The sequence below is a fragment of the Pelecanus crispus genome, chromosome 5 (assembly GCF_030463565.1).
Source record: "Pelecanus crispus isolate bPelCri1 chromosome 5, bPelCri1.pri, whole genome shotgun sequence".
Lineage (NCBI taxonomy): Eukaryota > Metazoa > Chordata > Aves > Pelecaniformes > Pelecanidae > Pelecanus > Pelecanus crispus.
In genome coordinates this window covers 66,587,834-66,614,269 of record NC_134647.1, presented here as the reverse complement: position 1 = coordinate 66,614,269, position 26,436 = coordinate 66,587,834, and the positions used below count along the sequence as shown (strand labels likewise).

The following is a 26,436-nucleotide window of genomic DNA, read 5'->3' as shown; positions in this document are numbered from 1 at the left end:
CAGGAAGCTGGGATGACTTCTAACACTTCCTTGGTAACATCTCTCAAAGAACTATCAATTAGAAAAAACAAAACAACAAAAAGCTTCAAAAAGACTTCCTTCCCATGAAATTAAGGTTGTCAAAAAATGACACCTAAGGCACACAACTGTCACACTGCATTCACTAGTGACAGGTTTCTAAGCTCCAAATGTTTGCAGCCAGTAGGGCTTGATATAAAACCCTCAAGGTCATGAGAGCAGTGAAATTCCCCACCATTCATTGCTACAGAACAATCAGATCTTGCATTTGCCACCAGAAGTTTAAAAAGACTACATTTAAAAATTTTAGATGTTTCCATAATCCATTAGTTATAATTTCTCCCTTTAGGTTTCCACAGTTGGTCTCAGGGTAAACGTAAAGCACCTGGTCTTGCAGATGGTAAATTTAAAAAAAAAAAAACACCACCAACAAACCCAACAGTATTCATACATTATTTCTTAACATTTACAGAACCATATGTCTGTAAAATATGTGGCACAAGCATATGTAAAAACCTTTTATTGCACGTATTTGGGAAACCCTGCCCTGCTTGCTTGTAGCTTCATTGCTCAGTAGAAAGTGTGCTGTTTTACACTCATTTAAGAAAGGTTTTACAGCATACCATGCCAGGCGCAGTATTTCCTATTACTTAGTTTCTTCTGTACAAGAGCTATTCTAAATAATTCAGTTTGTATCATAGCTCAGTGGTCCCAAAGCCTCAGGCTAAAGTAAACACAACACATTTCTTACATCATATAAAGCTAACCCAAGCCTTACATTTCAGCCTGTGATAATTGGTGTCATATTATTAAGCTTTATGTAAAGCTCCCATCTTGCCAGAAATCCATGTGAGGAGTTCAAGCTGGAGTCAGTGCACAGTACCTGCAGGATGGATACAAACATCCTGTCCTGAGAAACATTAGGTTCCCAAAACTCCCAGCAACATCGATCTGCATTTCCAGCACCAAGATCTTACTCAGAGTCAGGACTGTATTGCTGTGATGCTGCAGTGCAGAATGAAAGACACACGAAAGAGGGGAGTTTTGAACCAAAAGACAAGCTGGAATACCTTATTTCAAAAGCAAATGGCATGAAGGCACTGCATTCATGCTTCCCATTGCCACAGCCATGTCTTATCCACACTGCCTACATCATGATAAGCACAGGCTGCTTGTGCAGATCAGAAGCAAGTCTTTTCTGGGAGCTACAGTTTTATCTGTAGCACTGTATATTTAAATACATTATATACCCTGTGCTAGTTAACTCTGCTGGGAGAATCTGGCATTCTTTCAATTTCCCAGTGTTTGAGTGTTGGGGTACTTAATGTCAAGGCTGCATTAATGCAAACTTTGTGTACTCCTGGCAGAATTTTGCCATCACTGTTCTAAGGAAAGCCCTTCTTGTTCCTCCCAGTCCTAGGGGGCAGGGAGAGAAGGGGCACAGAAACAAAACTGATATGAGAGACAAGGTGTCTGGCATCCAACTTGCTGGGTGGCTCCTCTTATACCCATTGACTATTTGCTCCTGTAATGGCATCTTGCTGTTACAGCCAGGGATCAGAATTCCAGGCCTGGTAGACACAGGTAGTGCTGGCTGTAAGGATTTCATTATCTCTGGACAGCAGCAAAATATAAATGCATATGAAACAAACAGCCAAGAGGAGAGTGACAGAGACAAAGGATAGCAGGACAGTGTAAAGAGCACTGTGTGGACAAGCAATCAGCATGAGCAGCTCTGGGGAGCTTCCAGATGAGCAACCCTGGAAAGGAGTGGGGCCAGCAGGAGAATATATCCCACAAACCTCTCTTCACAGGGAGCATCCATGTACCAGGGATGGACAGTCCAAGGCAAGAGAACTGCTGCTTAAGCACATGAAAGCTGAGTGTAAGGCCCTCAAAGAGTAACAGCAGCCTCTCAGAGGATACTAAGGCAGTGTTTCCGAAGGGACTCCCTTACGTGGTATTTGGAGCCAGAGCACGAGGCGAGTAGCACCATGCCAGAAGTACTGCAGTTCCCAACTGCCCTCAAAGGAAAAGACGACTGTATCTGAAATCTCCAGACTGCTTACAAAACATACATGTCTTCAATTGCCACTGTAAATGTGCAATCAGTGATAACTGACAGTTTTAAGAAGCTGGAGGGGATTGTTCTGCTGCACATCCAGGGACCCTTTGCAACACTATCTGACTGCTCTGATGTCTTCCCCGGGTTTTATATGCTGAGCACGGAGCACAGTGTGGGCGTGTTTGCTGTGTCTGATAATGGATTATTTGACAAAAGGCCAACGTTAGCTGTGTGCTGACTCCAATTGTGGTAAAGAAGGTATTAGGACTTTTCCAGTCCCACACACATTGCATTCACAGATACCATGTAGCAGCCATTACATTGCACAACTTAAAAGCTATTAACTGAGTGGGGAAAAGGGGCCAGGAAGAAGAGGGACTGTGATTCTTGGATTAAGGCAGTCATCCCTAGAATACAGTTTCTGAGAGAAAGTGATTCAGGGAAAAGCTGAAGGGGATAACAAGTTTCAGTGCACTGAAGGAAAAAAGGACAAAGCCAATCATAACCCCAAATCCTAAGGGAGATTTTGGATTGCTAGGGGACATGCTCTCTGGTTTGTTTGGGTTTTCCTTGGACATTGCATATCGTAGAAAAGCAGAGTGGTTCAAAGCTCAACCCAGACAGATCGTTGGATTTGTATCTCCCTTTATTTCTGTGCTGGTCACTAGAGCTGGACAGAACAGCCAAATAGAGTTTGCCCTGACTTCTGTGTGCTCAGATATCTGTCCATTCCAGCCCTATTTCTCTTATCTATTTCGATTCTTCTCATCTAACGAAGGCTGAAATCTGAGAGGCACAGAGCACCCTTGGCTCCCATTGACTTCACTGAAACCCGACAGGCATTCACCCCCACCTCAGTTATGTTCTCCTCTTTTCAGATCTTCAGGGAAAGACCATGTTTTCTGTTACTTTGTTGTCAAGAACCTTTAGTATCACAAACACCATGAACAGAAATTGTCCCAACTGCCGTCCACCTTCTCTCATGTGCCAAGGTTTTGGCTCTGTACCATATGTCTCATGAGAAGTACGGTGATAAAATTAGACACTGTGCCTACGACGTCCACAGAGCAGAGCTGGGCATTGGCTTTACCTTGTAAATCCCATGCAGACAAAAGTAGTATTAGCCAGGTGGACATACAAGCAGAGCATGACCAGTGGGACACACAAACAACCCGTAAAGCAATGGAAGGGTTCTTCAAGATATTCTCCAAACATTTCCAAACTGTTGCTTAGAAGCAGCAGAGCCTCAAGGCTTTAGACCATGCTACAATGCAAAGGGGAGAGAATCAGGCCTATCATCTTCTCATGTTATGCAGCAATCTTTTATGTTGTTCTGGGAATCCTCTTCCAAATGGGGGCTGGAAGGGGTTCATATTTCTGAGGGTGGGTACTGTGACCCCTGGTATGCAGGTATCTGTCATTTCCTCATTATAGATTTTACAGAAAGGTTCAAAAAGATCTAAGCAGAATTCTCTCTTCCTCCTTTTGTTTGCTCCTGCCCTAATTATCTTTGTTTCATAATTGTCCTCACTGACAGAATAAAAAAAGGTTGGTAACTGCCAGTCCCACATTGAGCCATAAAGAAGCTAGGAGGAAGCAGACTTACATCCAGCTGCAACGGCATCTACGAATCTTTGTAGCGATAGCAGAATATTTTGCTATGCGGCATGGATATTATTTGTCCTTTTCAAACAAACAAACAAACAAACAGCTCTTTCCACTTGCTTGGCATATTGCTGTGCCTCCTCCTCCTGAAAACACAGATGTTCTTACCCCACCATTAAATGGAAAAGAGGAAACAAGACATAAATATGTATAATAAAAACAGAAACAGTCAGATTTCCAAGACCAAGCTATTGGCCGTATTTCCTCTTGCTGTGACTATGGAAATTTGGGCTTGATAGTTCCATGCACAGAGTGCCAATTATTCCAAGTATCTAAGATAAAGGCTGCAACTTTATGGAGGCTTTTCTTTTCTATAGCTCTTCAAAAATGTCAGGATTATTCTGTATTATATCCCCTGCCAAAAAGCAGCATAATTAAAATAGATGGACAGATTTTAATTTGTAGCAGGCTTCTATTCACAATGGATGTCTGTTTAGGGTACTTGTTTGAAATCTGGTAATGTTAAATTTGTAACAACAACAAAAAAATAATGGAGTTCTGTGTTTTCATATAATTAATTTATAGCAAATGTTTAAATAGAGATTCCGTTCATAGCATATCCAACTACAGTGTATATATCAAAACCAGAGACCAAATTTTCACATTACGGCCTTAACAGCAAATACCAAGGATGTGGCTGTATGGGAACATTGAAAATACTTCATTAAAGGAAATGCTGTAGAAATAAAAGTGGCATTGGCTTCCTGTAGGTTTGATGGTGGCATGCCAAATTGCCATATGGGAGACATTGGTTTGGGAGTAAGTATCATCCCTGCCTTCCAGGCTGCAATTTGGAAACAACATGGCATTGGGGTGGAGGTATAGAGGAGGCAAGGCTGACCCTACTTAAGCCTCTGGCTCATTGACTTTTGAGCATGCTGGAAGAGCTCCCCCCAAAGAAGCTGTATTTAAACTTCAACGCAGGGGGCTGCGGCTGCATACACAGTGACTCCTCTTGGCACTGCCTTGGACAGCTGTCTGTGCATACGTGCATGTCCCTGCAGTGCGAACCTGCAAATGAGCAGTGTGGTTAAATGAGCATCCAAGGGACTTCCAAAATGAAGTAAAAGCCAAAAATACTCTTCCAAATGTAGCGCCAACAGATGCTACTGGGAAATAGTTCCAACAAAGAAGCACTCCAGAAGAGCAAAGTACATCAACTGATAAAACTTGCAGTGATACCTTATATCTGAGTGTGTCAAGTTCAGCTGACCAACATGAAGCAGTCTCTCACAGGACAGTGGGTGGTCTCGCATAAGTGGGTTTCCTGTGTGGATGAACAGACCTTGTCTGCAGACGGGTACTGGGCTACTTGTCATCTCCGTGTCCATCATGTTCTTCTTCTCAGAGATCAAATTACAATGATTGTAGCCACCGTTCACTGTCAAAAAAAGAAAAAAATCATAAGCCTTTGACTAAGAACCCTCTATGTTCATTACTTTGTATGCTCATTTGCATATTTTGTATGCTTATTTTGGATCTCCTTGTAAAATTCTTGTAAATGACATGGCAGTGGTAAGAAACCTTTCACAAGGAAGCAAAAATCAATTCCAAAGGACTTTGGATCTGTGAATTATGGTTGTTTATTTCTCTTTTTAAAGTTTTGTGGCTATTTTACACTTCATAATCTAACTCAGAAAAAACTTAGTCTGATAGCTTGCCTTCCTTCTGTGTATTTTTACGGTAGAGTCTTGTCTGTGTCAGATTTTGGAGAGGGATGTTTCAGAGTCCCTTTATTTTCAGGGACAGGAGCTCTGAAAACAGTGACGTAAGTCAAGTTTTTCTTTGCAGACAATTATCTCTGTGATTATGACTTTAGATGGGCATGTTTCTACTTTACTGTCAGGTCAACAGTGTGAAAAAATTAAACTAATTTTGTTTCAATGTATACATTTAACTGTATTTTCCAAGTAAACTATTATTATAAATGCTAATGCTAATAATAATATATTCTGCTCTGGTGAATATTCAATTTTACCAGACTTGGAAAACCAGACTAGAGCTATAGCAATATCCTTCAGAAATACATATATAACCACAAATGATAATCTAGCTAAAAAGAGAGGACAAAGGAGGAACTCAGCACTTAGATTGCATTGGTCAAATGCTAGCAATTCCATTTAACTTAAAGCTTATTAGTTGTGTTTTGTACCTGTAGTGAACTAATCAAATACTCACAGATAAGCATGTATAAAAGTATTTCTAAGAAATTTAGCCTTCAGAGGCTAGATAAAGAAGTCACAATAGCCATTTACAATAGTTTTCACTACTGTATATGAATCATGTTTTTAAAATACTAGATTTCCCTCTAATCTGTTTTTTTCATGGAGACATAATGGTGTCAGATACTAATGGCAAGCATATTTCTGTAGATTGCATACAGAGTCCAGAGTAACTCCTTTACCCTTGTATCCAATGCTCATGGTGATGGGTACTATAGAGCTACGCTGCGCTGTAGTTAGTCCATTCTCTACAGAGGCACTGTGTGTTGCGCACTGAGGAAGAAAATTAATTCTGCATCAAAGTGACAGAAAAGACAAAGCCTGTGCTCAGTTTCATGCAAATCATTGATTCTCACAAACATCAAGGTTTGTCCTTTACTAAGGTGTTACAAGGCATGATTCATCTCATCATAGTTTTGTTGTCTATGGGTTTTACCCAGACAATGCCTATGTCATTCAGCTGTCTCAAAATGGGCATCTAAGATGGGTGCATGCAACTTCAGAACATGCTTTCCTCTCGACTATAGAAGGCACTTAAATAAGCAACTTAAACTGAGTACCTGATGTTTAGACAGCTGCAGTTGAGCAAAATGAATCCCTCTGAGTAGCCATAGGACTTACAAACGTCCTCATCACAACCAACCTACTTCACACAGCTCTCAGGTCTGGTTCTTCTTCTACTGAAACCCACATTGGACCTGCTATTGACAGCACAACTTCTACCATTTCAACACTATAACTTGTGGTATTATCCAGAGCAGGTATGTATTGATATAGAATCACAGAATGGCTTGGAACCGGTCTTTCTCCATCTTTCTTATAAGCCCCCTTAACATATTGAAAGGCTGCAATAAGGTCTCCCTGGAGCCTTTGCTTCTCCAGGCTGAACAACCCCAACACTCTCAGCCTTTCTTCACAGGAGAGGTGTTCCAGTCCTTTGACTATTTTTGTGGCCCTCCTCTGGACTTGCTCGAACAGGTCCAAGTCCTTCTGGTACTGGGGGAGCCAGAGCTGGATGCAGTACTCCAGGTGGGTTCTCACGAGTGTGGAGTAGAGGAGGAGAATCACCTCCCTTGACCTGCTGGCCACACTTCTTTTTATGCAGCCCAGGATACTACTGGCTTTCTGGGCTTCATGTGCACATTGCTAGACTATATCCAATTTTTCATCTTCCAGTATCCCCAAGTCATCCTCTGCAGAGCTGCTCTCAATCAGTTCATCACTCAGTCTGCACTGTTTTACATCTATATTATAGAGGTATTGCACCTATATTAAAAAGGTATAATATTACCTAATTAAGCAGATATCACAGTATCTATTTAATGATATTTTCATGATATAAGGGTAAGTAAAATTGTACTCATGAAGTTTTGCAATCACTGCTGTTTTGTTACATCGTTTGTGAAGTTCCAATCAGAGACTGTGCTCATTTTAGTCAGTTACCACTTCAGCACAGCTCCTCAGAGCAAAGGTACCCTTAACATACATGAACCTCAGTGTCTTCTTATTGAAAGCTGGTATCCCTATGGCTAACTAAAGGCAAGTAGGAGAGCCTGAGCTGCTGCGGTCCTCTATAGTTACAGTCAATGAATGCTTTGAAAGTGAGGAGAATCACATTCAGGCTTTTGGTGAGTATAAACGAGAAGAAACAGGTGACTGGGGAAGGCAGAAAAAGTCTCTGGTAACTGGAGAAATTGTGAAAAGGATCACAGCACAAAAGTCCATTCTCCTCCGCTGGCTGGGCTCCATAGCCTCCCCATCATGCTCCACGGCACCATTGTAATAGTGAAGACCATGGCAGATGAAGACGTAACCCAGGCAAGCATCCAGAAGAAAAGAGTGGGTACATGTGACACCCAAATTACAAGTCTCGTGAGGCATTACTGTGACGTTTCCAGAATAGAATTCCCCATTTCCAGTGAAAAGTTTTCAGTTTTTGGCTGATACATTACATTTCTTGACCATTTATTTATTTGATTTTTATTTTTTTAAGAAGTCAGAATCTCTGAAATCAGAAAAATAGTACAGGGTTTTTCCTACCCTGCTCCATCACAATACCAAGGATGTGATAAGTCTTAGGAAGTGTAGGCCAGCATTATTTTATATAAACAAAAAGCCCGCGTAAGAGTTTTAGGAATGATACATGATATTTTAAAGATAAACTAATCTGTATTTAAACTATACAAAATGGGCCGTTAGCCTTCTTCATGGTAATTCATATATATGTTCTAGTTATTTCAGATTTATATTCAGAGACCTGAATTCATTGATACTCTGTGATTGTTCTGACTGACTCTGAAGAGTCTAAAAAGCTGTAGAGAAATGTAGCATCTTTTGGCCTGCACAGGGCAGTCAGTTGTATTTGGTGGTTTTGGACCGAGGCATTTAAGAAGATCACTTTGGATGCCTTTCAGCTCATAGTGGGTGTTTGTAATGATTAGCTCTGCCCTGCTTGTAATCACGACATAAATTATCATTATATCCTCTGGAGTCCACAGCTCCATCCGGCTTTATCCCATTCCTATTCTGGCTTCATCCCGTCACAATTTAACTCACTTCAGGGGCAATATCTACCTTAGCAAGACTGTATAATCAGACTTGTGGTTGTTAATTTGGATATATGAATCACATTTGAAGGGTATCTAAATACACTGTTGAATACTGGTGAAATAAGTTCTATACACTTTTAAAGGCCACACCACAAAGAGAAGTTAGTAAATCAGTCATACTTACAAAACCCAATTCACAGTTCCTCACTTTTTCCATCAGCAATGTTACCTGGAATATATTCAAGATGTATCTTCCCTCCAAAATACTGTGGATTCTTTTAAAATGTTTAAGATTATACTGGACTCATAATAAAAGCATTTTCTTTCTTTCATTCCCCAAATGATACAAGTCTGAAATTCATTAGGGCTTTCTAAATATGCATTTTATCGATTTATCATATTATCAAAACACAGAAACTTGAAGCTTCCCCCAAAGTTCAGCAATACCAACTGTAGCACACACTGATACCTATTTGTGTGAAGACGGAGATTTCCTAGAATAACATGAACATTATCCCTGTGCTGTCAAAAATGATTATCTCCTCTTGTAGCTGTCAAATCAGAAAATACATTTTCTCCCTGCAAAGGAACAGAACACTTATGCTGAATCCATGAAATTACATGGTTCAGCCAATCCACCGTACATCTGCCTTCACAAAGTACCTTACAGATTTATTAACAAGAGCTAAAAATTTGCACAACCGTGCCTTGAGTGAAGTCGCACTTGCATCAAAGCCCTCTGAAATATGCCCACCACATGGGAGTTGGAACAACGACGGACAAGGAACAACACCAGTGGCTCACATTTTTTTTCCCCCGCAGCAACTAAAACAAGAACTAAGAGATTGTCTCTGAACACAGACAACCAGAGTCTAAATTCAACTGTTCAAGCACATGTGAAAGCAAATCCATTGCCTCTGAAAAAAAGGAAAAAAAGTCTGGTTTACACCAGTGTAACTGAGAACAGAATCTGGCCCTTTGACAACTGGCTGTTTTATACAATATTAATATCACTGGCTGGCATACACAAGATTTAAGCATTTTCCATGTCTGGAACTAGATCTCTTCTTTCACTGGTATCGAGGGGCCTTTAACCTACATACTGTAACTTACCAATAACAGATGAAAAAGAGCACATACTCCCTGCCTTATACCAGAGGGTTCACCCTCCTTTCAGTAGAACCATAGCTATTTCATAAATCCATGTAAAAAACTAATCCTAATTTACAGAGAGTAAATCTAATAAAAGCAGAATGGTTTCCAGAAGGATCTCCTGGAAGTGGAAACCATCAAGGTAACTTTTGTCTTTCTCTTTTTCTGTCCTGCAGTTTTGATTTATATCTTTACATTTAAATGCTTGTGAAGGGAACGGAAGAGGTTGATACAGTAGTGTGCAAAGGCTGCAATCAGGCAATTCCTTCCATATGAGTAATCAAGTTAGTTCAATTTTGGATATCTTGCTTCTTTCATTCTGGGGTGACTGACTTTGGGGGAGTTTTTTCTTGATTTATGCCAGATTAAGTCATGTGACAATTGGTCCCCTTGATTGTGGTGAGGCTACACACCTCAGAAAGGACAGCTCACGCTGGTCAGAATCTGCAGAGTCAGCCCTACATTTCTTGCTAGGAGTAAATTCGCCTAGAGGAAAACAGAACATCTCACACAAAGGGAAACCTGTCTGTGTAACAATGAGATGAACATTTAAAACAACCCTACTAAAGGGCAATAGCTCTCTTTCTTCCCTGGGGAACATCTTGTCTACCATTCAGGAAGGCTTCACTCTTACTGATAAAATTAGCTATTAAGGCGAAGAAGATAAGAGCAAGAACTTACCAAAAGGGTAATTATTCAACAATAAACACATGTTGCAGTGCTTTGGAGTTTACCTAATTAAGGCCAATGAACAAATAACTGAAACGATGTATAATTGAAATGACTCACATTCAAAATAGAGATAGATTTGAAATATTTGCCTAACATACTTAGATATCCCCAGAGAATTGTGGGTTTTGCGGCGAAGACCAAACTAGGTCATTTGCTTTTTTTTCTTACTGCTTCATTCTCTTTAATTACTTCTTTTTTTAAAAAAAACTTGCCATTCTTGGTTTTGTTTGGATGCGATGTCCAAAATTTACCACGACAACACTGAGAAATAGAACGCTGTTACTGGCAGCTGGATGAGTCACGTGAGACGAGTGAAAGACCAAACAGTACCAGATTTTCTCAAACAAGTGAAAATCATCCATGCTGGAAGAGGCCATCAAAGCCCTCCACTGAGAGAAAATTAACTCAAAAGGTGCCAACACAGCAAAGCCATGTATCATAGGGAAGGTACTATCTCCAAACTCAGCAACCCATTCCACATAACTAGCGCTGAATAATCTCCATTACTGTATGGCTGGACTGACTACCACAACTCCTACATATTCAGTAATTTAAGAGCATCAAGAGAGATGCACAGCACTATGCTGCCTCCTTGAACGCTCTAATGGATGAACTGAAAGCTTCAAAGCACAGAATCTTCAAAATGAACATACAGCATTTTTGACATTATCAACAACAACAAAATCTACACTTTCCCCAAGTTTTTTATGCTTGTCATGCCATTTTCTATGGTGAATGGGAGGGCTCATCTTAATCCTACACCACCAAGCCTGAGGGACAGAAAAGTAGCATAAAGACTGGAAAATAGATACTACAGCTGTTCTTATGCCTTCTACAAGGCAAGTCTGACTGTGTGATCATGGAGACAGATTTCCTATGCCTTGTGAAAAAACATGGTTTCTCCTTTAGTGTCAGTGAACCAGTGCTAGAAGGGATATGATTTTGGGTCTAAATTTTTCTATTATGGACACAGCTTAAGAGAAGGAAAAACACTTTAGAAGTAGGCTGGTGTGATTAGAGCCAGGTATGACAGGTGGCCAAGAAGGCTTGTATCAGGAATAGCATGGCCAGCAGGAGCAGGGAAGTGATCATCCCCCTGTACTCAGCACTGGTGAGGCTGCACCTGGAATACTGTGTTCAGTTTTGGGCCCCTCAGTACAAGAAGGACATTGAGGTGCTGGAGCATGTTCAGAGAAGGGCAACAAAGTTGGTGAAGGGTCTAGAGAACAAGTCTTGTGAGGAGCAGCTGAGGAAACTGGGATTGTTTAGCGGGGAGAAGAGGAGGCTGAGGGGAGACCTTGTCGTTCTCTACAACTACCTGAAAGGAGGTTGTAGTGAGGTGGGTGTTTGGTCTCTTCTCCCAAGTAGTTAGCGATAGGACAAGAGGAAATGGCCTCAAGTTGCATCAGGGGAGGTTTAGATTGGATATTAGGAAAAATTTCTTCACGGAAGGGGCGGTCAAGCATTGGAACAGGCTGCCCACCATCACAGTCACCATTCCTGGAGGTGTTCAAAAAACAGGTAGACGTGGCACTTTAGGACATGGTTTAGTAGGCATGGTGGTGTTGGGTTGATGGTTGGACTGATGATCTCAGAGGTCCTTCCCAACCTTAATGATTCTATTCTAGTTTTATTTTCATTAAAAAAATAATCCAGCCACCAAGCCAGGACACATGAAATTAATTATTACTCTACTCTTAATTGGTTTAGTGGTGGACTTGGTAGTGTTAGGTTAATGGTTGGACTTGATGATCTTAAAGGTCTTTTCCAACCTAAACAATTCTATGATTCTACGACATCACAGCCTTAAGCAGCCTTTACCCAAATGTAATATTCTTATTTTCACTTAGATCTTCAAGCTCATAGCAAGATATCCTAAACACAGACTTCCAGATCTTGGCCTGAAGACCCAAAAGAGGGGATGTTCAGATCTTTTCTTGACTCTCTGCAGTCATTTGCACCATCTGGTACACAACAAACCTCTAGACATTTGGGCTTCTCACCACCCAAAAGAGGAAAGTTCTGCACATTAAGAGATCTTTGCAATCATTTCTAATTCAGTACAAGACCTCCAATAACATTTGACTATGAAAGATTACCTTTTTTAAATCACACAAACATGATGCGGTCCCAGATTGTCTGACCATGACTCTTTACGTAGGTAAACGTATACTCTCACAAAGCTTTGAAAACTCTTATCTTTTTATTGCAAGCCAAGTTTCACCCTGTGTATTTTTGGAAGTTCTCTCTGTATTTTGATTTCATCTCTGTGTGATATCAATACTGTGCACCACTAGGTTTCTTTCCTGGGGTAGAAGGCGGCAAGAAACCCCTTAGAGCTGAATAGCGCCAGAGCAGTGCATTAAGGTGCAGAATTCCTTCCTTGTTCCATTAATTATCTGAGTCTTCTGTGATGCACAGGTAGTAAATGCAGGATCTGAACATCATGCTGAGGAAACAACTGCACAGATAGTGACTATCAAACAAAGTCAATGTTATATGGAAAAGTTACTAAAAATGTTCAAATATAATTGTGCAGTTCTTTAAGCCCATTGGCCAGCCCATGGGGTCAAACATAGTGACTTTCAGTGTGACCATTTGTCACGCACAGCTCCTTTGATTCATTTAGACTGGCAAAGCAAGGCAACAATTCTTTCTCCAAAGCATCAAGACAAGAGATCTCCAAGTCTCTTTTGTTGCTGTTTGGCCTTACCTGAGGACGGAAGTGGTTAACAATAACAGCACTACATTTTCACTGCTGCACTGAAGAGTTCATATCTCAAAGATGAACAAAGCAGCTCAAACCACATTCCAGGTTCACCCTAGATCTCTGTATCAGTTACAACCTGTTCACATTTTAAGGCCTGTTTCATACAGTTGGTAGAGACTTGGCTTCATTTATTTATAATGCTTGTACACTATCTTAATAAAAACACAGTAAGTGAGAGCCAAAAGATTCTTTATTACAGAGCAGACCATACTGTACAGTGAGAGTCAAGTGAAGACCCAAATTGTCCTACGTTTGTGTATCAAAACAGAGGTGACAGATCCTCTGCCTATTTGAAAATAGATACAGGTGATATGAATCTATAAAAAATTAGGGTTAAACCCAACAGCATTCAGTAAGATTAGAATAAAAAAGAAGGATCTCTTTCCTCCAAGTTTTTTTGAATCATCCTATAAAATCCTATAACAGAAATACTTATTTCTTTACTTTCACATTGATGTATGAGTGAAGACAGAAGGGCTAAGAAAACTCTTGTAAACTAAACCAACTCAGCTAGTGAAATAAATTGTCAAGTATCAATCTTAAAAACTTGTGAAAGATAAATATAACCCATGTGTGTCTTTCTAGTAAATTCTGGACCTTAAGTGTTGGCTACATCTATAGTTGTTATTTCATGTTCAATCTATTTTTAAAACAAGTTATTTGGACTGCATTTTATTTCTGTTCTGTGGAATTTCTTTTTGCAGACTACATACAGTATTTTAAAAGAGTGAGTGAGTAGGGTTGGCATTACCAAATAAAGAAGCATGGTTAATTTTATTTCACTCTACCTTAAAGCAATTTGAAAACATTTCAGCAGCTTAGAGATTTGTAACCTTTTCACCTTTCAGCATGTGGATAGATATGGCTCCCATATTTGACTTCTTCATGATATTTTAAAAGTAATCTTGGAGTCAAACAGGCAGGCGAGGAATGCAGCAACAATACACTACATCTTTCACTGCTAAAACGGCTTGCAATGTTATGTAGTTTAGATTTCCAGCAGAGACCTTCACAACACTTTCTGAAGTTAGCAAGTATGGCCGAGACTCAGGAAAACACATGCCATGTGCTCGGGTTCCAGTGACTTCATAGCCTTAGCTGATGTTCCGAGTTAGGCTCTAGATGTGTAAGAATATAACCATTTTAGGCAACAGTGAACAGATTGTCAGAGAAATAAAATAACTGTCTACTATCACCAGGAGTCTTTCACTACAGTCAAGTTTGAAACTCAACATTCTTGGCTTCCTATTTGGATCTCAGACCTCTATATTATGCCCCCAAACAGAGCTGAGAGCAGACTGAAAATGACCATTGCCCTCTTTTGTGCCAATCAGGACAAAACCTTTTGCAGCCTGATGAAACACAGGTCTTGTCATTACATTCATTGTTACAGAGTCTCCTCAGCTTGGAATCACCTTTTGCCTGTTGCCAAGCAATCTGAAAAATATTGTTCTCAGCACATCGGGCCTTTTTTGTGGTCAGTTATCCTTCCTCACTGCTCAGATTTTAGTAACAGGGGAAAAAGACATTAAAATAAATGTTTTAGGAAAATATTAAGCTCAACAAACATTAATTTAATTAAAAGGAAATCCTAAAACCCTCCTAATGGGCACTTGGAGAATATAAGCTCAGTGTAATGAAATTTGATGTATTTCTTTTTCTTTTATTAAGACGACCATTTTGGAATAGGTTTAATTCTCAGTATTTCTGCTAGGTAGGATATATCATTATGATTCTCCTTGCCCTGACAAACACAGGAGAATAGGGGTGCCTCTGCCATCTTATAAGTAAACATGTTCAAAGGAGACACAAATACAGCCATTGGCCCCATTCTCCTTTCCCACTTCTCCACTTATCTCCACTTCCCTTTCATTTCTAAGCTGGGTTTGAAACCCTCTCTTCTGCTGCCGTCTTTAACCCTCTCCAACCTCATCTTCCAGTACATGTTCCAGGATGCCATAGATGCAACACTGCTGCCACACTGTACAAAGCTGGTTCTACCAAATCCATTGTACTATTTCAATGCACAAGTTTTAACCCCAGCTGAAGCTGGTCACACTATCTGGGTACCAGACAACTGTATTTTTGAGTGTAAGCAACACGCATAACACACAGAAGCTGCTGTCAGTCTATCTGTTTTAAACTCCCTGCTCTCACACATGAGATTGATCAACAACCTGTGCTACCAGAAACCAAGACAAATCAATCCACGCCCCCCAAATAAATACCATTGTGCACACTGGTGTAAGGTATGAGACAACTCTGTGCTGTTAGGGTTATGTACACACTCACCTGCCCTCATCCCCTTTGATTTGTCTTTTTTGTTGCTCTAAATGGACACCACCAGGGTTTTCACAGCAGCCTGTAGTTAGACAGGGCCTGTAGGTTAAAAGAACTTCAGAGTGACTCTTTCAAGACAGAAGTTCACACATTTTGTGATGACGGTACTTGAATTGTTCCTACTGTAAACATGCTTTCATCATCGACTATATGACTCCATTGAGAAGACAGGATATTTCCATACAAGCACAGTTTGAGAAAATCTATTCCTTTTGGTTTTTCTCTCCAAAGTAATTTAATTCACTAATAGCCAGAGCATGCCTACTATGAACTACATGTGGGTTATTGCTTTCCCACTTACTTATTAAACCCTGAACTCTTAAACTCCCAAATCTCCACTCTCCTATATTTTACTTAAGTCCATTTAGTCTCTCTTTTCCATGGAAGTTCTAGCCAGCAGACCATGTAAAGACTACGGAGGGTATATGCTCTCCCAAACATTTGAAACACAAGGATGTGCAGGGAATGAAAGCTGGGGTTTTGCCATATGGCACCCTGCATGTGTCTTGTGTAAACATATATGCCTCTATTTCCCAAGAAGGAATTTTATGTCTGCCTGGCTCAGCAGTACACTATATACATTAAAAAAGAAAAACCCACCACCCAACAGAGCACAACAAAAATTATTTCCATCAAGATGTTGGGCTCAAAGATTTAGAAGCCTGGAAGTGTCACCAAGTCAGTAAATACACAGAAGCTAATTGCTACAAAGACAGAATTGCTGTAGATCACACAGGGTTATTGCAGAAATGGTAAACTTTAAACAAAGGGGGAAGCTAGTAACTAAAAAGCATTTTGTTCTTTTCAATGCAGGCTAGATGGAGGAGAAGGCCTGGTGGGATGCAGATGCACAACATCTACTCTTAAGGACCTAAATTTGATGCATATATTTGGAAACCAGTCTACTCATAGTCAAGGGAGACAGAAAATGACTAATAATAGGAACCAAAATGCACTGGGAGTCTAGAAAGAACTTCCCATGTTGCTATGTGATGGGAATGCTCCAACATGTAAAGGGAAGACAGTGGAGGGGAGCTAGTAAACCTGCACTTCACATCAGCTTCCAGCTATGGGTTGTCTTCCATTTGATGGCCCTCCAAAAAGTGTGAATTAAACTCCTTTCCTATGAGAGGCTTCATGAGTCTCTCCTCTCTACTGGTATCTTCGCTCCAAGCTCACTTGTTATAGGAGCTTCTTTCAGACATTTTTTCCTGGTTCTTTATATATCAGAGTGATGAAAAACTACAGTGAAAAGGCAGTTGATGGCTGAAGACTATACATTCTCCTAATGCAACTTGCATTGGTTTCTCCATTCTCTTATTAAAAAGGAGACATCTTCACACACACCACCTCCATCTAGACTCAGTGCAGATCTCTCACACTTACTAAGTAACCTACATCCCCTATCAACCTCTTCATGCTCTTGCATAAGATAATTTTTTACAATGAAAACTCAAATTGCTACCACAAACAGGCAACCATTTCACCTACACAGTCTCCTTGATCATTTAACACTTGATACCTAATACAATAATGGCTTCTTTGCAGCTTAGTGTTATTTCTTAGCCAGAAAGAAAATTCAAGACAAACAAACAGTTTCCCCAATACATACTGAAAAGAGCAACAGCCTACCCCTGCTACTTTTCATTTGCTGTTTTCATTGTTTGACATTTCTTTCTGCCAGGATTTTGGCATTATTTCAAGGCTTGATTTGAAATATATTTAACACCAAGTGATTTGCAATGTCATTTTCTATTTTACCAGAACTATGCTTGAGACTAATTCTATTTAAGTAGAATTTACCCTTCTGCACTCGCTGCCAGTGAATGGGCCTCTTGCAGGCTCTCCATAACAGAGTGCACTTCTCCCTAACTCACAAGTCTGAGAATAGCAGTTATCTATAACTGCAGTCTTAGGATTGTAGATATATGCAGTGCATGTTAAACATACACTTTAATGTTATCACCAGTGAGCACAGTCTACTGAAGGACAATGTCAAACATACAACTTACTTGTGCAATAAATATCTATATGCCATGTAACATAGTAAGAAGAAAAACTCTCCTCTACAACTTAACTAGTTCAGGTGTCTATCCAAAATGGGGCAGCTTCAGACAACAGGTGGGAGGACTGAACATCTTGACTGTATCAGTCTCTTCAGAAAGTTATGTTCTGGTGATAACCATGCCACCCTGACCATTACCTGTTCTGCTGTGGGGTTTTTTTAGCAGACTGTGGGACAGGGTAAGAATGAGGCTGTTGTGGAATCTGCTGTGAAGAGGTAAAGGAATAGGGAAGAAGAAAAGCAGAGACAGGATGATGCAGAAAGATTAAAGAACACAAGGGCTGCTACAAAAAGGGAAAATGTTATCACTGAATGCTGCTGGCTTACATGAACACTGAATAAACAGCAATTGGAGGTTTAGCTCCTGCTGAAAGCCCTCTGTGAATCTTCCAGTGATGACAGTGGGCAGTTGCTATGGATTAGGAGGTATATGGAGTACTCTCTACTTTTATTTAGCATCACTGCCTTCAACATCCTCCTGTAAACTGGGTCTGCACTTTCCACACAAACCATGAGAATAAAGTATCTCAGTGATTACATGAAGCTGGATATTCCAGTGAAGAAACAGATACATAAGTGTCATTGTAATCATGAGAAGCCCTTTACTCTGATACACAGATTATGCAACCATAGAAAATGGGGCTGAAAGAGTCTTCAGAAGGTGATTTACTCTATCCTGTGTCCCTACAGCATAATCCAATCTCTCAAACTTAAGGGGATGTTTGGCCATTCTGTCCTTTACAGCCTCCAGCAATTCCCCAGCATTCCCAGCTACCCGTTCAGTTGTTCCACTTGAATTTTTTCTTAATGTCTAACTTAAAGCCCCCTTAGCACAACTTAGTCTCTTACATATTGTCCTGTCCAAACCGCACATGGAGAAGAGTCCATTCTCTTGCCCTCCATAGCAACCTTTTATGTCTTTGAAGGCTGTCTCCAGCTGGAGACGTGTTCAGAGAAGGGCAACAAGGCTGGTGAAGGGTCTGGAGAACAAGTCTTATGAGGAGCGGCTGAGGGAACTGGGGTTGTTTAGCCTGGAGAAGAGAAGGCTGAGGGGAGACCTTATCATTCTCTACAACTACCTGAAAGGAGGTTGTAGTGAGGTGGGTGTTGGTCTCTTCTCCCACGTAGCTAGCGATAGGACGAGAGGAAATGGGCTCAAGCTGCGCCAGGGGAGGTTTAGACTGGAAATTAGGAAAAATTTCTTTATGGAAAGGGTGGCCAAGCATTGGAACAGGCTGCCCAGAGAGGTGGTGGAGTCACCATCCCTGGAAGTGTTCAAAAAACGGGCAGATGTAGCACTTCGGGATATGGTTTAGTCTAGTCTGCCCTTGATTGGTTTAGGTGGGCTTGGTAGTGTAGGTTAATGGTTGGACTGGATGATCTTAAAGGTCTTTTCCAACCTAGACGATTCTATGATTCTATGATTCTATAATTCTCCTGCCAGTGTTACACAGTCCTCATTATTTCAGTTTTTTCTCATAAATCATGTTTTCCAGGGCTCTGCTCTCTTCCCTCTCTCTCCTGAACTCTCTCCAGCAGATCTTTTGCTGTACTTCATGCTACCTTTTCTTTCTCCACATTTTACACTATCAAATCGTGTTCTTTGCAGATAGTAGCATGTACATGCTTCCTTTGCTGTCAGCCAGCAAGGAAGCAGCACAATGGCAGTCAGACCCAGCAGTTAAATCTCATCTGGATTATTTTATCATTTTTCTTGGATAAGACACAGAATGATGAGGTTAATGAACCTTTGGTATGACCCAGTTTTCCTGTTGGTTCTTACTGTTGCATTAAACTGCTCTCTGAAAAATGCCTAGAAATCTTAGTACAGAACTTTCCAAACATCCATGCAGAGGTAATGGTTGCCTCCACCAAGTTTCCATCACTCCATAATTCAACTTAGCAGCATAAAACACTGAACAAAAACTCTCAGGAAAGTGCACATACTTGCACACTGTCCAGGTTCCAGTGTTATGGCATTCTCAAAACTCTAATTAGGGTTGACTCTTCAGATTTACAGCACTTTCTCTGCTGACCATCCCCACCATGAAGAATACATGATGGGTATGAAATTATTCTAACATGCTGATCTAATTGATCCAGTGAAACTGAGAGTAATTCATTAATCATATAGTCTCCAGGTCCAGTTCCGTTCTTGTCTGGTTGTCAATCAGGAGTCACTGCCATAGCCAGTGAAATAACAGTACTACAAAACTAGAAGGTGCAAGATCAGACCTGTAAAGTCTTCTAGAACTGAGTATCTAAAGATGCACACTGGAGAGATGAATTCTAACATCTCCATTTTAATAAAAGCTTCCAGTGCTCAATTAGAGATACAAATTCTGCAGCCAGCAACTCAGTAAATACTGTTGGCTAACCAAACTGAGCAGAGCGCCACAGACAGAATGATCTTCTTTTACTCAGGCTAGATTTGAGGGCCTCAGACTGAGAAAGTCTAGCTTGTTACAACTCTGGGCAGGCATCCCATTCCTTTCCTCCTTCCCATCACCTTGGCACACTGCTAACCTTAAAAATGAGGAATGAGGATTTATATATGGAATGTGCATTTTTATGTGAATTTAGTGCTGGAAAAAAAAAGCCAGGTTAAGGGCTGTGGAGATGGAAATGTTCCCATAGCAGGTAAAGTGTGGTCAAAAGGTATGCAAGGTTCCCTAAATGTCAGGACCAAAAAGCAGAAATATGCCCTATAAGAACTACTTCTAAGTGGGAAATGGAGACCCTATGGTGAAGTGACCAAGTCTGTGAATAGCAGGCATAGCACAGGAATAGAGAGCAACTTCCAAAGACCACACAGTTTACAGGCTGAACCCAGAAAGAATGTCAGTGTGCTTGGTGCATTGTATTTCCTGTGGGATATCTGCATCTAGTTTAACCACACGCTGTTGGATCTAGAGTGTATCTTTTAGAAAGAAATCAAATCTTAAAGCGGAATCTTTAAATGATGGAGAATTGCTTCTGTGGCAGTTTGTTCCGTGGTTCTCAGCATGAATTTTATATAGCTTGAACTTGTTTGACTTCAGTTCCCAAGCACTGGGTCTCATTACGCCTTTGTGTGCTAGATTAAAACACAAGACATACCTGGTGTTCTCCCTCTGTAGATAATTTTAGACTTTGTTTCTACCTTTTCTTCAGTGACTAACTGGCTGCCTTCTTCATTTTCTCACAGTATAATATATTCTCCAGATCATGAATCGTTTGTGTGAATCTTCTCTTAAACACAGCCAGTTTTTCCAAGGAACCTTGTTAAATTGTCAACACTAGAACAGTACAGTACTAGAATCATTAATAACATAAGAGAGCAATGTTGTTTTGCTACTTCTGCCTGATATGTGCCCAAATACAGCTCTCCGATTTTTTTATTATTATTATTATTATTCTGCTGTAGCATCAGAATAGCAACTCTTGTTCAGCCAGCAAATTCTTAATGTTTTACCTGAAGCTGCCTGGGTCCTTTAATGCTCTCAGAGTTGGGGGGAAGCGATAAGGATGGTTATTCTGGTTTTGTGTGTGCGTGACTTTAATACAAGTCTCTGCTAAGAAGTAGAATAAAGTCACCAAATTATACTACTGTGCCTCCAAACTTAATGAACCAGAATGAGTTCTGCTGTCAATGGGCCTAACTCAATAGGCACCACTGAAAACAATGGAGTCCCCCAGAGTGTGACCAAAAAAGAAATAACAACTTTTTAAGGAATGTAGCAACTGCAGAAGCTCAGTAACCACTTATGAAACTGAGGGGAGAAAATCAGCCATCTGAATTTTTTGTTTACAGGCAAAAAGGGCTCCAGCAATAGAGTCAGTGAGTGTGAGATTTTTGTTGTTTTAATTAAGCCTTTCTTAGGTTTGCCTTGTTTGGTTTAGCACAAGTTCTGCAGAATATATCTAAACCCTACGGCTGGTTTGCAAAAGACAGCAGAGAGGGAGTAACTGAAGCCATTTAAAAAATAAAGGAGCTGCAAGCTGAACGTGTTTGTCATCCAAGCCCCACACTAAGCCATGGCCTTTTAGAGCTAAAATGATTGCCAACAGAGCAGATTATGGCTCACAAAAATCTGTATTTACCTGGCAGAAATCCATGTGATCCTGAGCACACTGACTAAGAAATTAGCTGAGATGAAGGAGGAGGAATGCAACCTCTGGAAGTTCCCAAAAAAAGAAAAACAAGGAATTTTTCCTTCTCATTGTCATAGCCCTTCATTTGCATGGATCTTGGCAGTCAGCAAGAGGGAAAAGATCAGAGCAGCTCAGCTCCAAAATCACTACTTGTAATATTGTGGAAGTATCATGCATTATTTGCACTGTAGATCATTAGCAGTAGTTTTCCAAAAAGAAAAGCAAGGAAAGAAGGGACTAGCAACAGCAAAGCTGGGCCACCTCAGAGCATGCTGCGGGGATCTCTAAGCTGGCGTGACTTGAGCTACCAAGTCCTCCCACTGCAGGGTAATGCCCTGGGGGGTCTCCCACCCCCCAGTAAGAAAGCCTGTCTCCAGAGGCCATATTAGGCTGGGTCCAGGGCTAGGCTGGCTAAACTGCTCAGAGCCTGGTTCAACAGCAAGATGTCAGGTGCTGTGCTGTCAGCCACGTGCGCTTACTCAGTGATACGCTTAGAAAGCACAAAGCTCTACAGAAACACCAGTACGTGTCCTGCAGCAACTAGTCCCACACAAGCAAGAGTGGCTTCCCAAAGCTCAGGTCTACCTCTCCTGTACATCAGTGCATTTTGCTTTTCTCAGTCAGTGTGGAAAAGCAAAGTATCTTGTTTCTGTGTAACTGAATCCCAGCCATGTATAAACAGCTAATGACTGGTTACACCACACATAATGAAGAGTCACGTTTTGCTAACTGCATAGAAAATAAACAAGCTAAAAAAGAAAACAATTACTGGCTTTGGTAGGAATCTCTCTTGACCTTCCTTCTGGACTCAAACCTTTGATGCTCAGACTGCTGTGCATTATAGTCACTGTGAGGCACATGTACTGCCTGCTCCAGTTTTGCTTTCCCTTTAACGTCCATAGACATTTCTTAACTTTCTTTGCTGCAGAACATCCATCCAGCAGAGGCCAAAGCATCAGAATGACTGTGGTCTGCTCGGGATCATCCATGGCCTCTTTCCTCACACCCACCTGACTGAGGTGCAGCCACAGCAAATGAGCTATCCCCAGCTTTTACTTCTGAGACATAGATAGTGGTTGTCTAAAACACAGAGACATGGCAGAGCTGCGAGGGAACCTTGTGCCCTCCTTCCCCTCAGCGTTGGAGAAGGGACTGTCCTTTGCATATACAGTGAGAACTGTGCAGTTCTACAGCATACCCTGTTATTTATTTATTAATATTACCAAAGCACAAAGGATTATAATGCCATTGTAGTTCAGTCTGCACAGGAATGACCAAAAATATGACTCCTGCCTCAGAAAGTTCACAGCCTAAGAATTTGATGGATACAAGCAGCAGAGCACAAAGGAATGATGAGCAGCAGTGGCCTTGGCACAACTGTAGCTTAAGGTTCCTACATCTTTTGTCTGCATCATGGGCCAAACACAGCATGTCAAACCTCTTGACATGCCGCAGAGACAACTGCAGTTGTGGACTTAGGTTGTGGTAGTAAAGACCAGCAGTTAATGGCTAGCAGGAGAGAAAGTGGGGAAGGGTGAGACCATGAGAAGAGGCAGGAAGAGAGCTCACACACACACATATATTATGTTCTGCCCTTGCAATCCCTCATACTTTCACATCAGTGCTTTTAGTAGAGATGGAAAACAAGTTCCTCCTAAACATCCTATCATCACAGATGTACCTGTGTCTCCCTCTGCTCTCCTATAGTCTAAGGCAAGCCCTGTGTCACAGCAATGTCTCCAGAGGTGACATGGTGGCCTGCACACCCCTGTGTGTGTGGGCATTGTGGGTCCTCTCCTCCAAGGAAGCAGTAGCTCATCAGTTGTTTCAGTCATGGTTGGACAGGGACATTTTATATGGAGGAGTGGACATGAAGGAAAAAAATGAAGGGGCAGAGGCAGGGGGAAGAGGGACTTATGCTGGCAAGTGGCTGGTGGGGATAATGACCCCAGTCAGAGTCCTTGTGTTCTTATAAAAAACTCTTGACAAACCCCAGCATCTGGTAGTTCAGCTGTGGGTTTCCGCTGTTTATTTTTCTATTCCAGTGCTCTCATCCCTATGCACTGCCTGTGCCTGGCTCTGTTAAGCATTCCAAGTGCTACAGAACATAATTGAAAGAATAAAAACCCCAGGCTCAGCATCAGGCACGTACAGAAAAAAATGAAACTGCTTAAATCCTTCCTTACATTGATGAGAATGCAGGCAATAATCCCCTCATGCCACGCCAGGCAGGTCCAATGTGAATGCAAGCTAGGAGTGTCAACCCCCAGCAGACTTCTCTAAATTGGTAAGTGTACATATGAACACCAGGTTATTTTGTTGTAACTAGTGGGAACCATGACCAACCCCTGTGATGCACAGGGAGAAGCAGTTAAGCCAGTGAGCTGCCCAGAGGATGGATCCTGTTCAGGCCCTCTCAATTTCAAAGAGCTTAGTCCTTTCTCTATTTCTCTCCTCCCTCTTCACCTTCACACTGGTAATCTCAATTACAAAAACAAACATAACCATACTGCCTCTGCTGACTATTGTCTGCCTACCACCATGTAAAAATTCAGTCTCTGGCATCACTTCATGGATGGTAAGTCGTCAAAGGTAGCTCCATGCAGCTAAAAAACAGACCACTGCACCTTCCTTTCACTCTCAGTTTGAATATGTCCCTACCATGAGGTCTTCATAACATAGGCTTCATCTCTGACTTGGATGTCTCAGACCTCACTCCACCTCCAGGCCTTTCTGCAGAATATTCCTAAGGCAATGCCTTTCTGATCTAGTCGCGCTGCCAGCATGGCCACCCAGCTCCCCATTACCCTGTGTTTCTATTGCTAATACATCCTCTTAGGTGATCTTTACTCATGTAATATTCCCCTACTGATAACTGTCCAGACTAGTGCAGGAAAAAAACCAATACACAGAGCAGTAGGGGTGAAAAAATGCAAGATGGTAAAAGGCTGTTCTCCTGATAAAACAAGCTTATGCAGCTGTGATCAAAAAACACGTGGACTACAGGGGAACTCTGAGCTGTATGTGTACTTGGAGAAAATTTCTCTTTTACAACTCTGGCAGAGCTACAACACTGTAGGGCTCACCACCTGGTACCTAGCTCCTTCTTGCTGTACCACCTCTCCACCTGCAATGCACTATCTTCCCACTATGCCAACTCCATTGTTCAGAGTCAGGAAAGGAGCAGTGGTCAGTGCCTGAAAGTCAGAGTCTGGAGAGAAGCCCAAAGTTGAGGCTCTGCTCCCTTATGGCAAAGGGAGAGCAGGAAGAGTTTGATCAGTTCCAGAGACGCAGTTCTCCTCCTGGAGGTAGCCTACACTGTGTCCATGCAAAGCCTGAAGGGGCTGTTAATGCCGCATGGTCAGGAATGCAGTCTCTGAAAGTAATTTTTAAAAAAATCTTTTGAGAAATGGCCTATCTTTCAGTTTGGGGGAACCATGTTCTGCATCTAATCAGCAGGCCATCGGAGCTGTTAACTCTAACTGGTGATAATCATAGGAGAATTTTATTCAGTGACAATTAATTTTCTGTAATTGTTACTCTGTTCTTACAAAAGCTACCTAAATGCTGTGCTCACAGCTACAAGAAGATTCCCAATGCCAACTCTCAAATTGTTTTCACTTTTAGAGATGCATAATATTGAAAGCAGATGTACTAAATTGAACCTTTTTTTTTTTTTGCAACGTACTGTAAATGTTTTTAAAATGTGACTCTGGTACAATGCATGTCAAACAGTTGAATTCAAGGTAAAAAGTGCTGCCAAAAACAGAAGACAAATGAAGTTTAAAATCAGTTTTGACAGATTAAATGGAGACACTTTGAAGCCATAAATCAGCCAGCCAGTCTCTAGGAAGTTAATAATGAATGTATCTTTTCTCCATATTTGTTATCCCAAAGATATACAGAAAAACAAGCCAACATCAAAAGCAAATTTGTACCTCAGTGCCTAGAATACTTCACCCAGGTTGCAGTGAAAGTATGAGCAAGTTTATCTCCCACTATTTGCTTGTTCTGAAGACAGATGAAAGACTAATATTGATAAGACACACAACTTCCCAGTGTTCAGAATCATTGTCTAAAGTAAACATTTGAGCCTAGTGCATTTTCAATAACATGTGACTCCGCATTCACAAACCAGTGGGTATCTAGATTTTTTTTTTTTAATATTTGTTATGAACAAATCAGTGTCTGTTTCAAATTGGTTTTCTGGGGTAAAATTATGTTCCAGAAAAGAAAGGACACGAGGAAACAAATTCTGCTTGTAAAACCTTATTCTACCTTCTGTGCAATCTGGTTGGTTATATTGGGTTCATTTCTTTACATGTAAAATGATGCATGCAAATAAAATCAAACCAAAACAAAGAAAGCAGAGCAAAATGTTTTCTAAGCTTTGCAACAGAGTGCTTACAGTGTTTATACAAATACTAAAGTCTGGCTAAAACAAGCATCTGACAGTTCTGTGCTGCTTTCAGACACGACTCCTATTTGCCGCTTACTCCGTGTAGGCAGAACCGGGTGCCCAGGCAGAGCCCCAGTGAAATCCCTGGGGCAATGCATGAATGCAAAGTTTTGCTTGCACACATGCCATTGCTAGATTAGATCTTGTGTGTTGTGCACTCCACTCCATGCTCACTCAACACGCTCCCACTGAAGCTGGACAAATCTCGATATAAACTGTCCTGGAGGAATTTGTTACTACAGAATATATAATAAACAAAGGCCTA

The 26,436-nt window shown here is 41.1% G+C and overlaps 1 protein-coding gene across 1 annotated transcript in view; it reads right to left on the bottom strand.

Moving 5' to 3' along the window:
- Positions 1-26,436, bottom strand: part of GLIS1 (GLIS family zinc finger 1) — a 208,099-nt gene that overhangs the window by 106,541 nt on the left and 75,122 nt on the right. Inside the window, exon 3 of the mRNA XM_075711221.1 lies at positions 4,931-5,129. Coding sequence (XP_075567336.1) covers positions 4,931-5,129 — 199 coding nt within the window. The remainder of the gene's footprint in view (positions 1-4,930; positions 5,130-26,436) is intronic.